This window comes from Tenrec ecaudatus, chromosome 7 (assembly GCF_050624435.1).
Source record: "Tenrec ecaudatus isolate mTenEca1 chromosome 7, mTenEca1.hap1, whole genome shotgun sequence".
Lineage (NCBI taxonomy): Eukaryota > Metazoa > Chordata > Mammalia > Afrosoricida > Tenrecidae > Tenrec > Tenrec ecaudatus.
The window spans coordinates 41,861,995-41,879,163 of NC_134536.1; the positions used below are offsets into that span (position 1 = coordinate 41,861,995).

Below are 17,169 nucleotides of genomic sequence, written 5' to 3' on the forward strand. Positions count from 1 at the left end.
GAAAAAGGCATTTTCTATGAAAAAGTGGTTGGCCTTGCAAAATTCTACTATACAATCTCCAGTTTCATTTCTCTCACCAAGACCATATTTTCTAATTGCTGTTCCTTCTTGTTTGTTTCTAACTTTGGCACACCAATGCCAATAGCAACCAATGCATAGTGAGCTACACACTGGGATTCCATCCTGGAGTCGATTGTGTTATGTTACATCATGTCATGGGGCATCTCAATTCTCAAACTACTGAGAATCCTACTTCAGTCAAGTAGATATGAATATATTTCTTAACTATTAATATAATTTATCCTTTCCCTGTAAATGTTGGATTGAATTAAATATTGAAAGAATGTAGCAAGAATTGAGATTTAGCAATCTGCCCACCGCCCCCACCTCATATCTTGTTTTCTTTGAAAGAACTATTAAAGTCTCAAGAAACCCACTGAAATAAAGGAGTGTCAATTACACATGAGTGAACTGTGGGAGAAAAATATCAATAAAGATATTAAACTTGAGGGACTTAATAACTTAAACAACGTTGACTGCGGTTACACTTGTGATCTTGCATGAACTCTATTTCCAGCCAGTACCTTTTCATTCACTGGACATGGTACAAATTTCATGTCGTGCTTGCCAATGTTTGTTTCCACTGCAGCCTTTGCTTTTCTTTGTATGTTGTCTGCTTGACATCTATGAGTCTCCACTTAAGACAACTGGTTCTACTGTCTTGTTGATACCCTAAGCATGTACTTACCTTCCTTATTGAGTAATGAATCCCTGGGTGGAGTGAAGATAGACTTAAATCCTGAGGGTGAATATGCCTTTAAATTAAAATGCAATTAGCTATTATTAAAAGCTGAGAATATTTTTTAATTGTTTATAAATACATGCTGTGTGAATGCTCATGCTCTGTCACAGTAAATGAAACTTTGCTTCTGCTGTATGCATATTTGTGTGCATTATCCTCAGTGGAACAAGAGAAGGAAACTAACATTTACTCAGCAAATGTTATCGACCATAACATTTCATATTTATGTTCTTGCTGCTATTAGGTGCAGTCAAATAAGCTCTTACTCAAAACAACCCGTTGTTCAACAGAGTGAAGCGCTGTCTGGTGCTGCCATCATGTTCACAATAGTTGTTACGTTTGAGCCCATTGGTGTAGCCACTGTATCAATTCATCTAACTGAGGCTTTTCCTTTGTTTTCACTGACCTTCTATTTTATCAAGTGTGATGTCTTGCCGCAGGGTCTGTTCCATCGTGGTAACATATCCAAAGCACATGAGACGAAGTCTTGACATCACCTTCTAAGAAGCCTTCTGACTATATTTCTTTCTTTTTTTAAAAATAATTTTATTCGGGACTCTTATCGCTCTTATTACAATCTATCTATCCATCTATTGTGTCAAGCACTTTGTACATATATCGCCCTCATCATTTTCAAAATATTTTCTTTCTATTTGAGCCCTTGGTATCAGCTCCTCTTTTCCCCCTTCCCTCCTCTGCCCTCCCTCCCTCAGGAACCCTTGACAATTTAGAAATTATTATTATTTTCATATCTTACATCGTCCACTGTCTCCCTTCACCCACTTTTCTGTTGTTCTCTGACTGTACTTCTTTCTAGACAGATTTGTTTGTTCTTCTGGCAGCTCATAATATAGTCACTATTTTTCACCAACAACATAATTCAAGTGTGCCAGAGCTTCTTTAGTCTGCCTTATTCAAATTGGGCAGCCACTTTTGCATGCATATGAAGTGGCTGAAAAGACCTTGGCTTACATTAGATGCGCTTGGGTCTTCGAGTTGACATCTTAGCTACCGAACACTCTAGAGACATCTTTCCCAGCATTTTTGCTCAGTTCAAGACATTGTCTCTTTTCTGTACTGCTGCTTCCAAGGGCATTGACTGTGTAAAATAAAATCCTTGATAACTTCAATCTTTTCTATTGATCCTTGAGCCTATTTTGGGGATTTTACCTTTTCTTTTGTTGAGATGCAATACACACTGAGGGCTGCAATCTTTGATTTTCACCTGCAAATGTTTCAAGTTGTTTTCACTGTCAAAAAACAAGATCGTCTCATCAGTATATCACAAGTTGTTAGAGACTCTTTGCAAAGAATAGTTCAGAGGGCCATATCTGCCCTTCTCTGGCTACACAAAGGAGAAAGAGCGTCTATCTTCACGTGCACTGAAGTGTGTTTGGCCACAAGGCAGAGGTCAGACATGTCTCCACTCTATCTTTCTTTACCTATTCTGATACCAACTGATGTTTCCACAACAATATACTTTTCTGCTGGGTTCAATCATTCCTTGCAAGAACCACAGAGAAGTCATACGCAGGATTCACAATTATGGGGGTTTATCAAAGAAGTTTGGAGTTTAGTAAACAAGTTCGGATCAGTAAACAATAAGAACACAGTCATTGGTCCACAGTAGGGACTCTTCACAGCTAATAGTCAAGTAGTTCTGGTCCTCAGCCTCTCGGCTACCTGGTTCCTTGCCTTTTGCCTCTGTGGGACAGGAAGCCACCTGTCACCCTTCCTCCCAGTGCCATAGTTTTAATGTAGCTGCCCCTCTGTTCTGCTTCTTGGTCTCCATGCCACAGCCACTGACACCTTAAACAGAGACCTTGAACACACTCCACTGGTTGCTCTTCTTCCGATGATCCTGGGGATTCTCTGTTTCTGAGATGTTCGTATACACTGAGAAATATGGTAGCTTTGATAGTGTAGTTCTTGCCTTTCAGCTGGTCAAACCCCCAAGGAAGCAAAAGGCGGTGACTTGAGACACAATTCCTCTAAGTTGGAGACTTACAGAACATCTTTGTGTAAATAGAGGCTATTATGTATAATACACCACCTCAGTGATTATGGTGACAAGGGCCATATTAATTGGCTATATCTCAGTCTTCCTTCAGTTTGATGCCATCTTCTTCTACATATAATCCATCTTCCTGGATTATTTGCTCAGCCTACAGATTGAATGAATATGCTGAAGTAATACAACCATAAGATACACCTCTATTGTCTTTAAACCGTGCAGTATTTTGACAACATCTTGATCTATGTACAGGTTCCCCATAAACATAATCAATTGTTTTGAAATTCCTATTCTTCACAATGGTGAAGTCAAATGCTTTTTTGTAGTCAATAAATTTTAAAAGGTAAGCATCTTTCTGATATTCTCTGCTTTCATCTAAAATCCATCTGATATGCACAATGATAGCCCTCATTCCATGGACTATTCTAAATCTGGCTTAAATGCTGACCATTTCTTGTCCATGAACTCCTGCAACTGTTTTTAAATTACCTTTAGCAAATATTATTTGTGGGTGGTTTCAGTGACATTACTTGATAGATTTTCAAATAATCTAGAGTGATCATGCACTGCAAAAAGACTGGACCAATCTGTCATGGAGGAGACAATGACAGAACATTCCTTAGAGTCAAAGACGGTGAGACTTTGTCTCACATCAAGAACCAGGCTTTGGAGAAGGACATCATGTTTGATAAAGTAGAGGGTTAGTGAACTAGAGGAAGCCTCTCAGTAAGACAAATTGACTTAGTGGCTGTCACAACAGATTCAGATTTAACAATGATTGTCAGGTTGACACAGGACCATGCAGTGTTTTGTTCTGTTTAACATAGGGTCACTATGCCTTGGCACCAACTAGGTGGCACCAAACAAGAGAACAATTTAGTAATTCTGTTGGATTCTGTTGGATAGCCTTTCTTTGGAATGAGCACAAGTATGAATCTTTTCCATTTGGGTGGTCAGGTAGCTGTATTCAAACTTCTTAGAATACAGGAGTGAGTGCTTCTAGAATTGCATCTCTTTGTTGAAGCATCTCAATTGATAGTCCAGCTATTCCTGAAGTCTTGCCGTTTGCCTCTGACATTGGTGTAACTTGGACTTCATGCGTTAATATGTCACTGCTGTGAAGTACTTAATATGATCTATGTAGTCATAGTCTTTGTAATATCCACCAAACGACTGAGTGAAACCCCAAACTCAAATCCACTGCCATTGAGTCAATTCTAAATCATAGTGAATCTGAGAAGCTTCTAAGACTGCACATATTTATTTATTCAGTTAGCCTTATATTTCTACTTTGGAGTGACCAATGGTTCCAATTGCCATTCTGACTGTCAAAAGCCCAATGACTAACCCACGGGACCACCAGGACTCCTGTTGAGGCCCAAGAAGGAGATTGGACAGCGGGCTAACAAAGTAAATAAAATATCCTCTCCAGGTAGGATTATGCAAATCAAACGCATGGAATCCTAACATGGGAATTGGTCACTTTTGTCCTCCCTCCTCATTTAGAAATGTCATCATAGATCTTTACCATCAAGAAAGGAGAGCCTGGAGTGAAGCTCTTTTCTTGGACCTGAGATCCCTGTGAAGAAGCCCTTTGAGCCAAAGACAGAGAACTGCAACCCAATAGTTGGCAAGAGACATTGAAAGGTGATGGACATGGAGGCAGCAGAACCAGAAGACAAACATGAAGCAGAACAGTGGGCTTCCTGGCCCATGGAGCAACTAAGCTGAGTACCTTCTGGCAGGAGGCTTCTGAATAAATCAGTTGCCTTGAGGTATTTACCTAGAGGGACTAGGTTTGCCGACCCCTGGAGCTAAAGCTGAGTGCCTTTGGGCCAAGGCTTACTGGCATAGCACAGTGTCTCCAAGCACATAATTGACAGAACAACAAAAAAAATCTTTATAACATTTACCCAAGCAAGGTAGAGGACAGGGTAAGAGACCACGGAATTGAGAGACTAAGGACTGGAAAAAGTTGTATCGTTGAGCAGGGATGTTCTGATTGAAGAACGGCATCCTAAGTGATCGTGTTCCTGAATTGTGACCAAATACTATCTGTGAATCCTGAGTGAATACTGTAATGAATTCTTAAATCCAGCAGAGAAATAGAAGAAAAATGGGAAGAAAAAATGGAGTCAGAATTGATAGAATGCTTGGAGTTCAAAGGCATATCTGACCTCAACTTCATAAGGATCAGATTGGGGCCAATGCTAATGGTGAGTTTCCTCGTCCCCACTTGTGAAGTTAGAGGAGGTCAGATGGAGCCTCTGTGTCATTTTTACAATACCATCAGTTCTTGATCATGTGCTACCACTTAAAATGGTTGAACACTAACCCATTCTTTTTGGTTCAGTAACTCTATGGCACTGCATATTTTAAAATGCTTTTTGTGCATTAATAATCTTACCCCTAGAGTCCTTCAGTATTACAGCTCAAGTCTTATTTTTTTTTCCCTTCGGTTATTTCAGCTTGAGGAACATCAAGCATGTTCTTTGCTTTTGTTTTCTTAATTTAAAGTCTTTGCACATTTCATTCTAATGCTTTATAATTCCAAGCTGCCCTTTTAAGTTGCCTGTTCCACTTTTCACTTCATTGTCTCTTTCTTTCACTTTAGCTGGTCTACACTCAAGAGCAAGTTTCAGAGTCTCATCTGACATTCATTTTGGTCTTTCCTTTGTTTCCTGCCATTATAATTATCTCTCTTTCTCACTTTTATTTTTTCTTGTATGACTGTCTTTGATGTCATCGACAACTCATCTGGTCTTCAGTCATTACTGTTCAATGCCTCAAATCTCTTCTTAAGATGATTTCTAAATTCAAGTGGGGTATACGCAAGATTGTACTTCTTTTTGAGTTGTTCTAATTTCCTTCAGCTTCTATTTGCATATGAGCAATTCTGACTTGATATTGTCAAGCTTTTCGGTCGATTCCTTTGTAGTTCATCTAGCTAGTCCACTAGTGTAGTGCCATTTACCTTGTTGAAAAAAGATTTTGCAATGAATAGGTTACGGGTCTTGCAAAATTCTATCATGTATGTGGTAGTTATGAAAGTTCATGTCAACTTGATAAATAAGAATGAAAGGGTGGTGTCTCACCTGTCAATGAGGTCACAGCCTGGTGATTCCTCCTTATGGGCGTGGCCTTCTCCTGAGGATTCTGAGACTTCATCTCTTCCTCACTGGAGGCGGGACACACTTTCTCTGCTTCATATTCCTGTTGACAAGCTACATGTAGCCATGCTGATGGCAGCCAGAGCTCTGAAGATCCATCTGTTGCCATTGGACCCACAAGACTTTCCACCCACCAGCCTGTGATCTTCCTGCATTTGGCATCATTGCATGTGCTGCATGAGTCTGAAGAGAAATTGAAGGGCTAATATCAGACTTATGGGTTAATATTGAACTTATAGACTTGATCTGGGCTGGGATGTATTGTTGATTCATAATTACTTCTTGATCAATCCCATCTAACACAATGTGATTTCCAGCTTCATTTCTATCCTCAAGACCATGTATCCCAACAATCAATGCTTGCCTTTGTTTCTAAATTTTTAAATTCCAATTACTGACAATTATCCATGTATCTTGATTTCATATTTGATCAATTTCAGGCTGTAGAAGTTGGTAAACATCCTAATTTCTTCATCCTTGGCATCAGTATCTGGTGTATAAATATTAAGATTGTCCTATTAATTGGTCTTTTTTGAAGTCATATGGATACTATATATCACTGACAGCATTATTGGCACCACAGGGGGAGGGTCACTGGGGTTGGGGTTACTTTTCACCCAGTAACTTGTTATTCCTTCTGACTCAACAGTACAGGCAGAGGTGGAGTGGGTGGAGAGGAGCATCTCACTGTGGGCAGTGGAAGAGGGGAGCAGCTGTCAGGAACTGGGTCAGGAGAAACAGGGCAGCTATGGCAGTGGGTCAGGACCAGGCTGGGGCAGGAGCAGGTTGTTCTGCCCCTCGGGGGACGTTTCCCCCATTTGGCTCTAAGGGACATTTTCAGAGGTTTCTTCCTGTCACCTAAGGTGCCTTTGGTTTTCATATGTTCAACAATCTTTCAGAGAGAACAGGTGAGAGTGAGAGAAAGCAAGCGAAGGATAAAGAAAGGGAGGAAAATAAATAAAAAATGGCACATAGGAATGTTTACTATCCTATATCTACTCTAGTTTATTGACTGGATTTTCTTGTATTCAGATAGATATTGTCCTATCACAGATAGCATTGTACTTTAATATAGACCTCGAAATGTCTATATATATATATAAATAATTTTATTAGGGCTCTTACAGCTCTTATAACATTCCATACATGAATTGTATAAAGCATATTTGTACATATGTTGCCATCATCATTTTCTAAACATTTCTATTTGACCCTTTGGTGTCAGTTCCTATTTTTTCCTCTCCCACCCCCACCTCACCCTCATGACCCCTTGATAAATTATTATTGTTTTCATGTCCCTTTGCCTATGTTTCTATTGTTCATCCCTCTGGACAGGCCTGGGGTGGGTTGGGGGGGCTAGAGATTATGTGTCATCATTGTGATCGATTCCTCCTTCTTCTCCTCCTTCCCCCATCTTCCTCTTACCCTCTGAAATATCCTTTTTGACTATGAATTTTAGGCCATTCTCCTTGTATCTCTCATTGGGAGCATATGGTTTTCTGGTACAAATTGGCCAATATCAGTCCATTTCATCTCACCAATAACTAGAATTTAATCTTATGTGTTCCATTTCACTTTTGATGATTTCCAATTTTCATGGATTCTGACTTTGTACATTCCATTTTCCAGTCCTTAATAGATGTCTTCAGCTGTTTCTTCTCATTTTGAGAAAAGATTGAAGTTGTTAAGGCTTCTGTGTTTTTTGGATCCACAATCAATGCTCACGGAAGCAGCAGTCAAGAGATCAAACGATGCATTGCATTGGGCCAATCTACTGAGAACGATCTATTTAAAGAGAAGAAAAGCAAGAATGTCCCTTTGAGGAATCAGGACCTGAGCCAAGGTGCCTCCTTTTCAGGTGCCTCATATATGTGTGAAAGTTGGACACCAAATAAGGAAGATCAAAGAAGAATCCCTGCGTTTGATCCTGGGGCTGGTGAAGAATGTCGACAGAGCCACGGATGGTCACAAGAACAGCTCTGTCTGTACTGCAAGAAGTATAGCCAGAAAACTCCTTAGAGCAGCGATTCCCAACCTGAGGGTTGCGACCCCTTTGGGGGTAGAACGGCCCTTTCACAGGGGTCGCCCCATTCATAACAGTAGCAAAATGACAGCTCTGAAGTAGCAACAAAAATAAGTTTATGGTCACTGCAACATGAGGAACTGTATGAAAGGGTCATGGCATTGGGAAGGTTGAGAACTACTGCGTTCGAGAGAAGGATGTGGAGACTTTTTCTTGCTTGGAAATGGACATCATGCTTGGTAAAGGAGATGGGTAGGAAAGGAAAAGGAAGTCCTTCGACAAGATGGACTGACTGGTTTGCACCAATGGGCTCAAGCATAAGAACAATTGTGAAGATGGCACAAAATCGGGTGGTGTTTTCTTCTGTTGAATATAAGGTTACAGTGAGTCAAAACTGACTCAATGGTACCTAACAACTCTATTATATTCATGCTTATTTGCTTGAATTTCCAGCCATCCATTTCTCCTTCTTTCCTGCAGACACCCTGTGTGCCATAAGAAGTTGTTCTCCTTCAGAAAGAGGTCCCTGAAGACATCGGTTCCAGAGTAAAGTGTGGTGAAGAAACTAGATGATGCCTGGCTATCAGAAAGAATATAGTCTGGAGTCTTGTCTCGAAACAAGCACCCATCTCAATGAGGTGTCCAATGAGTCCCCATGGGAGAAGCACACCAGTATGTGTGATCCAAGCATGGTAAGTAACGAAATTTAAATCTGAACGAGCTAATGGTATCAAAGCTTTCATTTTAGTATATGTGCTGCTGAAGCGAGCACATCAAAGCTTAAATTATGACTACTCCCTTTGCATAAGGCGATGAATGACAGCAGTAGCTCAAAAATCTATTTGCAGGGTCTCCACAGGACTGATGCCTTTGTAAATTCTCTCTGACCCTCGTTGAGGGAACGTGAATAGTGCTGCTATCAGAGAGAGAGCATCATAAAGTCGTTTATGGCAGATGTCGTTAGGTTAAAATGTAGCACACTATCATTTAAGCTCCTTTGTGACCCATTTTAAAGTTGTTTTAGTTTTTAATATTTTCTGCTTTTTTTTCTTCTCGAGGCTTTTCTCTGTGTTTGTCTAGTTATGGTTGATTTTCAGGCTATGAGTTTGAACCAATTTGGTGGCCGTTTGGTGCTTTGGTTTAGATGGAGAACATATATGGGCCCTACTCAAATGGTTTCAATCCAGTGTGGTCAGCATGAGGAGTCTTGGTGGTGTAATGGGTTACCGGTTGGGCTGCTCCCTGCCAGGTCACCAGCTGAAAACACCCACATCTTCACAGCAGACTGGCTGTCAACTAAAGTAAAGAGTTACTCTCTTGGAAACCCAGTGGGGCAGGTCTACTGTACCCTATAGTGTTGTCAGTCTATTTTGATGCTATGGCAGTGAATTGAGTGGTCAGCCTTAGTCACTGACAGCTAGGACAAAGAACTGAGTCACTTAAAATTATTTTATTTTTTATGTTTTTATTGTGTTGAGGGAGAACGTTTGCCCATGTGGTTAAATTTGGGTTTCCATTGAACAATTCAGAAACATATTGTATTGTGAGATTGCTTCCGATCCTCACAATTTTGCCACATGCCACTTCTTTCCTGTGTTTACTGGTTCCATCAAGCCTTCTTTCCTCTCCCTTCCTCTGAAAACAGATGCTGCCCTTTTGATCTCTGATGGTTCTAAGGATGTTATTGTTTACCTTGTAGGCCAGTCTCATGTTCCGCTGAAAGATGAGGGGTTAAGGTTAATTCTAGGACTGAAGGGTGCCTGAAGGCCATTTTCTTGGGAGAGAGGGGGATCCACTCATCTCTAGCAGATCAGGAAGGCTGGTTGTTATAATTCTGAGTTCTGTTTCACATTTAAGACTGATTTACTTACCTACAAGTTTTATTATACTTATTTGTATTTTAGTGAGGAGTCTTCTTTGTTGGTTTGCCAATTTGTCTATTAATGTTTCCTTTCCCCATGCTGCCCCTCCTCTGCCCCCTTCTACCTCCGGGTTTTCATTGTGATACTATTATGTCTTGCCAATATATGGGCTCTAGCTTCCATTCCTCATTTGTGAAATGGGACTAGTAATTAATTATATCATTGGGATTGTATTGTCTGAGCACACTGAGACATTGTATAACTGGGCAGTATCTAGCACCTTTAAAGTATTCTCTAAACATTACCTGTTACAGTTGTTACTTCCATGGTAGAGAAAGTGAAATTGATTTTCTATCAGTTGACTCCTGAATGGGCCAGTTAAGAACTATGTGTACTTTGAGCACCATATGTTTATCTTTAAACAAGTTGCCTCCCTTGGCATTTCAATGAACTCACACTAGCCATGTTCTTCCTTGTGCTTGCATGGATCAAAGGACAGCTGAAGTAGTATAAGTTCTGTTATGTCCTTCAAAAGGAAAATATATGTCCTTTTTTTTGTAATCTAGGACCTAGTAATGTCATTCAAGGAAATAGGATTGGTGGTGATGCATGCTTGCCATCTCTAAAAGGCAAATATGCTTTTAAGAATTCTACATTGCACCCCAAGGCAGGATTAAGATAAGTATGCTGAACTGAATTGACAAGTTTTGGGCTAGTTAGTGTAGTAATGAGCCAGTTAGGAGACTTAAACTCTTGTGTACTTAAATTATTCCTACGAAATTAAAGAAAAAACTATTTTCCTTCTTGATTATACACACACGAATTTATTTTTCCAGGCCTTGGCATAAATTTTGCATTTATATGTACATATACGACACACATATGTAATACGAATAAAGGAACAAACAGCATGTGGCTTGGTACATTATGTCAATGTTATTGTTTTGAATTTCACATTGTCTTAGACACAAAGGCAATAGCTAGATAACTGGCAGATGTCAATCAATAGACCCTATTGTTTTAGGGATTGTACACAGGAGATCAAAACTCTAAAAAAACTGATTATAGTATTTATTCAGATGTCATCCCTTTTATGTTTGATATTTTTCCAAAAATGAATGAATTATGCACCATAAAGTCTTGTCACAAGGAGCAAGTGAGGATGGCATATGGTGAGATCACTTTAAGTTGCTTCAGAAATAACAAACGGTAAACACTCAACTCTTCTAACCAAACCCAGCCCACAACAACGCCCGGGAGTGGACCCGGGCCCCATGTGACCCTCGTAGGCGCAGCAGAACTGCTCCATGAGGTTTCCAAAGCTGTAAATCTTTTCAGTTTGCAGCGCTTAACCACTGCACCACCAGGTGCTTTTCAGCGCTTAACCACTGCACCACCAGGACGTGACTGTCCTAGGGTTTCGTTAGTCTCCTCCTTCGAGATCAGTCATCCCGGGCTGATTTCATCGTCGGTGTCAATTTTTTTTCCTAAATGTCTTAAACAGCTATTAGAAATTACAGCCACAGCAACACCACGGCGACCGTCCCCAGCCTTCCGGATCTCCGCCTTGGGTAGGGGCACGGAGCGGAGGCCAGTTCGTAGTTGGGGGCCGAGGTGGGAAAAGGCCTGAAGATTTCAAAACAAGCAAAGCCAGCGAGGCAGAGTGAATTCAAACATTTGGCAAATGACAAAATAAACCAGAAAGGAGACCTGCCAGCTGTGCACATTGGAAAGTTACTGAACGTTTATTTTCTACTCAAGTTCTATTTATGATATGGATGAGGAACTATACATTTTCACTGGGGGTGGGGAAGGTGTCGTATCCCTTATCCCCTAAACAAGAAACAGTAAGTTTTGCCGTGGCGCTAGTGTTTTCAGGGCGCTGCTCAATTCCCCCTTCCGCCGCTCGGCAGCTGCGCCGGCGGGATCCCACCGCCGGGGCTTTCACCCCCGGGTGCCTCGCCGGGAGCCGCGGCGGTCTTCCCACCGGTCCGCGGTGCGCCCCAAGCGCCCGGCCGCCTTTCCCGCTCTCGATGCCCGAGTCTTGACCCGGCTGGCGGGGAACAAAGGCGGCGCGGGGCGCGGGCGCGCGGCCGGGCTGGCGCGCGTCTCTCCGGCAGGAGGCGGCGGCGGCGGCGGCGGAGCGAGCTCACATTCCTGAGAAGTGCGGGGAGCCGCGGGGCTACGTCACCCCGGGTCCGCCCCTCCCTGCCCCGCCCCTCGGCGCCCCTCCCCTCCGCGAGCAAAGTAACTCTGGGCTACCGGGAGCAGTCTCCGCCGCGCATGGAGAGCTGCCGCCGTGGCCGGCCGCCCGTGCGGGCGACGCTTGCGCCCCAGAGGTAGTCCGGCGCCGGCCGAGGAGAGGAAAGCGTCGCCGGGGGGCTGCGGACTCCCAGCTCTTGGCCCGCGCGGTCCGGCCGCCCCTCTGCGGTGGATTTCGCCTCGATCCCCGCGGCCAGCTCTTTGCAAAGCTGCTTGAAACTTCTCCCAAACTCGGCATGGATACGGCGGCGGCGGCGGCGCTGCCTGCTTTTGTGGCGCTCTGGCTCCTCTGCCCGTGGCCGCTCCTGGGGTCTGCCCAAGGCCAGTTCTCCGCAGGTGAGTGGCGGCCGGGAGGGCGCCCGGGGCGCCGAGGAAGGTCCGGCGCTCGCCAGGAGTCACCGGGCTGCACGCCAGAGCCCGGGGGCGATCGTTTGCAGGGGGTTTTCGTGGGTCCGGGATGGACTGGATAGCGAGAGGTCCCCGAGTTTGTGTCAGGTGGGACCCGGGCCACCGACCTGGGCTCCCGCCGCGGGGACAGGTAACTTTGGTCTCGGCGCCCCATTGTTCGCGGCCGTGCGGCTCGCTCGGGGCGCGGGGCGACTGTGTGGGGAGAGACCTAGCTTTGCCTGGGGGGATTGGCAGCCTCGGCGCCCAGCGTAGTACGGCCCTGGCTTAGCGAGGAGAGGAAAAGAAGTTAGGACTCTGGGGACAGCCACTTTGTTGCTCCTGGTTCGGGCTTGTTGCTACTAGTGTTTAAAAAAGAAAGAAAAGAAAAAAAATTCCCCGGGAAGCCATTGCCTGCAATGTGGAGATTCGAAGGGATTGACCCCGGTCGGCGCGCTCTGCCAGGTGCTTTTTGTCCTGAGACTAGCCCTCCCTCTATTATTGTCCCACTACTTCCCTGTCCCTCCCCCACCGCCCTCCGCCTCCAGCGCTGGGTTGTTACTGGACTTGTCCGGTGACTTGGGGCTTTGCTTGGAGCGTGTCCCGATTGTGCTGGCGGAGCCTGTGAGATGTTTGGAAGCAGGATTCGAAGCTCGGGGAATCCTGATCCTCAGGGAGAGCCCGCGCCTTTGGGCAAAGCGATCGCGAAGGGGTCCCAAGTATTCCTGGAGCCAGCCGGCTGATGGCGGCTGCAAGCGATTGCGCCCTCCCAGGAGAAGCCCCCTCACCGCCTAAAAAAATAATGTGATGCGGCCTCGACCATTAGCCCCTTGGGCTTTAGGCAAAGCCTCGCGGAGACGTCCGGGAACCCCGGCTCCCGCAGCTCGCTCCTCTGCTGCCTCCCAGTTTTGTTTGCCTTCCCGAGGGCGGCTGCTTCCTTCTCTCTCTCCTCTGGGGGCTCTGAAGTTTCACCAGGTGCACGCTGGGGAGCGGGCTCCCGGCGCCGGTCTGCTTCTGACCCGTCCTCTCAACTTTTCGGGCCGGTCCACCCAGCTCCGATTGGCCGGCGAGCGAGCGAATCTGCCGGGCTGGGTCTCGGTGCAGATGGAGGGAGCCCACAAGTGGGCGACGGGGCTGGAGGATTTGACGGGAAAGCGACGCCCGCGCTCTTAGCTGAGGCCACCGAGCGCGAACTTTCTTTGTACTTGCCAGTGGCTTTTCTTGTGGTGGCTGCTTGGTGCCCAGCAAATAAACTCACATTGTTGTTTTTCCGGAGTAATGGTTTATTTCCCTTCCGTTCTCTCTAGCCAATTTAGAACCATCAAAGGAGTTAGGCAACAGGCTCAGGTAGCAGCTAGTGTGTGCACTGGGATTATGAAACATACAGCGCGGGGAGGCAAAGCCTTGTACTGGCCCTTATGTAGGCGCGGTATGCAGAGGTCCGCTCCTGTAGGACCCGGCGCTTGATTTCATTCTCTGCGGACCAAGCATGACTACACGATCTGTGACATGGAATGCCCGTTGGCATTGGAACCGTGCTTGATGTTAAGGCCTCATAGGCAGGCAAGTTGGAGAGAGTATTGATTTCTGCACAATGTCTGTCACTGCAGAGAGCCGACGCTTGGAAAGCCATGTAGTTTGTAATTGAAAGTTTGAACTCTACTGGTTGCATGATTACATTTACATGTATTCAAGAGTTGCAACTGTTAATGTTTCAGCAGCGGGTGGACATGTTTTCGGCCGTGTAGAAACTTTTTTTTCCCAAAGGTTATTTACTCGTTACTGAACAAGGGAATGCTACATTTCCTCCACATTTCTTCCTTGGAGTTCACTTATCTCAGTTGAGGAACTGAATTGTATTCTTAGACATAGGGCTCCAAGAACTGTAAGTAAATCTGCCTGGCTTTTCTTTAGTGACAGAAGCATAACCTTTGACTAGATGCCACAGTTAATGTGCATTTCAAATATGCGCAGCCCTACTACACGCAGTTGCCCCAGGACTGCAGTCACATCTTGCCACTGAGGGTTTGCAACAAAGCCCCCAACAAAGGCAGTGTGCCCTCAGTGTTTGAAGTCTGACTGTGGGTCTACGTTTCTCTAGTAATTGGATGTTTGTCTTTGCAAACACTTTTCTTCCAGCCTGTGTTATATCGTTCAGTGTTCTACTGTCCCCAACGCCTCTGCTCGCCAGATTTGTGCAGACATTGACCCAAAGATTGGAGGTGCATTCTTTCTCAATGTTTTTCTTTTACTCTGCATTGAACAAAGAACTCTTTATTTCTGTGGAGGATTTTAAATAAAAAATACCTCGAAAGCTTAAAATAAGGTTCATGTACAGAATTTTAAAATAGCCTGTTAAATGTGTGTGAAGTCACATCTGTTGTTGTTGTATGGTTGTTAGGTGCTGCCAAGTCAGCTTCTTCACGTGGCAACCCTGTGAATAATTGTAGGATACAGCGCCTGGTCCTGCCCCACCCTCCCAATTGTTATGTTTGAGCACATTGGTGCAGCCCATCTCCTGGGGTTCTTCCTCTTGTGTGTTGGCCATCTCCTGTAGCCTGCACCCCTTGTGAGACCAAGTCACCACTTTCATAGATCATAGAGTTCCTAAACAGCACGATTCACAGACACATTTTTCAAAACAAGATGATGGGATATTCGAAACATGCTCCATACCAGGCGGCTTCAAAAAGTTCATGGGAAAATGCCAATATCTGTTCATTCTAGTGGACATAATGGCATCTTCCCAAGAACTTTTTGAAGCTCTTTTGTGCATCCGGGTTGTGTTGTTTCAAACCCAAAATGTAAAGTTGTTTGTTTTCATCATTGTGTTTTCTCCCCTTTTAGCTTTTGTGCTAAAGTATAAATAACCGTGATGCAAGGTGAGCTTCCTTAAAACCAGAACCTCCCATTTAACTTTTGTCTTTGCAGTTAATCTCTCACTTAGAATGACTCCTCACAGCGAGGGATGCACGAAGGCAGGCTGACGGCTATCTTGTGACGGACGGTCGAGCTCGCCTCGGTGTGTAGCGCACCTGGTCTTAGCTTCCTATGTACTGGGACTTGGACGCTCAGTGTTCTCCTCTGTAAAACGGGAGTGGCAGTGCCTATTGTGACATTTCCTCATGGGCGTTACAAGGATCCATTGTAATGGTCCGTGTGCGTGGGTACCGTACATTTGGAAGCATTTTGTAGCTACCTGGACAGTAATCCTCACACACGACGGTGGTTGGAGCTGCTTTAGCTTCAGCTCGTTCCCTTCCTGTGTTCACACTCTCTCCCTGGTGACTACGGATCTTGCAGGATTTTTGTTTTGCGGTACAGTGTTCTGTTAACTCATTTTAATCTTCTGAAAGAGAGCCATCCTACATTGGCCAGACCATAATTTTCTCAACCCACTGATAGACATTATCCTGTTAATTTTTTAATGACTTACCTTATATAAATTGTTACTTGAGGTGTAACTGAAGGAGCGTATTAACATGTCTGAGTTTCTATTTATAGAAGAAACCATATTTTCAGTCGACTTCTAAAGCTGTTTAACTGCTGGTTGTTCAGCTTCCCCATCTCAGTGTATGTAGAAAACAACAAGCAGCTTTTGCGTTGCAGTCTTACCACTGGCCTAGAGAGGGACTATTGTCTCTCTAGTAGGATGTGGGCCTCAGTGCAGCTGAGAGCCTGGATATATTTTGGATGTAGTTCCTGGCTTGCCAGGCTGGAAATAGGCACTCTGCTGTGTCTTTTAGGTCCTTGCAACTCCCCTAAGCCGTGCCATTGCTGAGTGTCTGAGCTCTTGCTGTCACTATATGCTCAATTAATTTCTCTTACATTTAAGACCAGTAGACAGATAACACTTGCTACTCCCATAAAGAGTGAGACCCTCTTGGAACCCCTCAGGGGCCATTCTACTTTGTCTTATCGGGCTGCTTTGAGTTGGAATTGACTCATGGCAGTGAGCTTGGTTTTTGGAGGACGGTATCTTGTGAAGAAAAGATGAGGCTCGCTACTTCCCAGTTATATTCTGGGAAACTTACAAGGACTCTTCTCTGGGGTTGTTAAGCGTCCGTCCAAATCAACTTGATGACCTTCAGTTTGGCTTCTTTTATTTTGAGAGGCAGATAACATACATGAGCCGTGGTGACAGTGCTCAACTACTAACGGAATCAGTGGCCCATTCGGGGAAGATGTGGCAGTCTGCTTCTGTAAAGAGAGACAGCCTTGGCACCCCTTTAGGGTGCTTATAGCAAGAAGCCATAGAGGTGCTCAGAGTCAGAAGGGACTGTAGCAATGGGCTTTTTGTTGTTTGTTTTGGTTTTGTTGTTTGTTTTGTTTTTGTCAAAGGGAGATGAACAAGGGGCTACATATTTTATGGCTTGCCTTTAAATTTTCTAGTTTTGATTGGCCAAATATCTCACAGTTCATCTATTCATTAAAATCCCCAATTCCTAATCAAGTGATGATGCCTAACTGGACATTTTTCAGGGTTGTCTGTATTTTTTTCTTTTTTCTTCTCCCTCGTATCCGTTATCTGATTCTGTGGCTGGATTGCAAGATGTCATTCAGTGTCTGTCCCAGCCAGACGAGCAGAGGCAGGTCTGACTGCTAGTTGGACACTGACATGTGTGCTGCTGACAGCTCCCCTCTTTGTGTTC

The 17,169-nt window shown here is 44.3% G+C and overlaps 1 protein-coding gene across 2 annotated transcripts in view; it reads left to right on the top strand.

Annotated features, from left to right (window-relative positions):
- The first annotated feature begins 12,116 nt into the window (after positions 1-12,116).
- The window catches only part of PTPRK (protein tyrosine phosphatase receptor type K), a 634,437-nt gene continuing 629,384 nt past the window's right edge, over positions 12,117-17,169 (top strand). For both annotated transcript variants that reach the window (XM_075554571.1, XM_075554572.1), the window contains exon 1: positions 12,117-12,469. In XM_075554571.1, the coding sequence (XP_075410686.1) occupies positions 12,370-12,469 (100 nt within the window). In that variant the 5' untranslated portion in view covers positions 12,117-12,369. The remainder of the gene's footprint in view (positions 12,470-17,169) is intronic.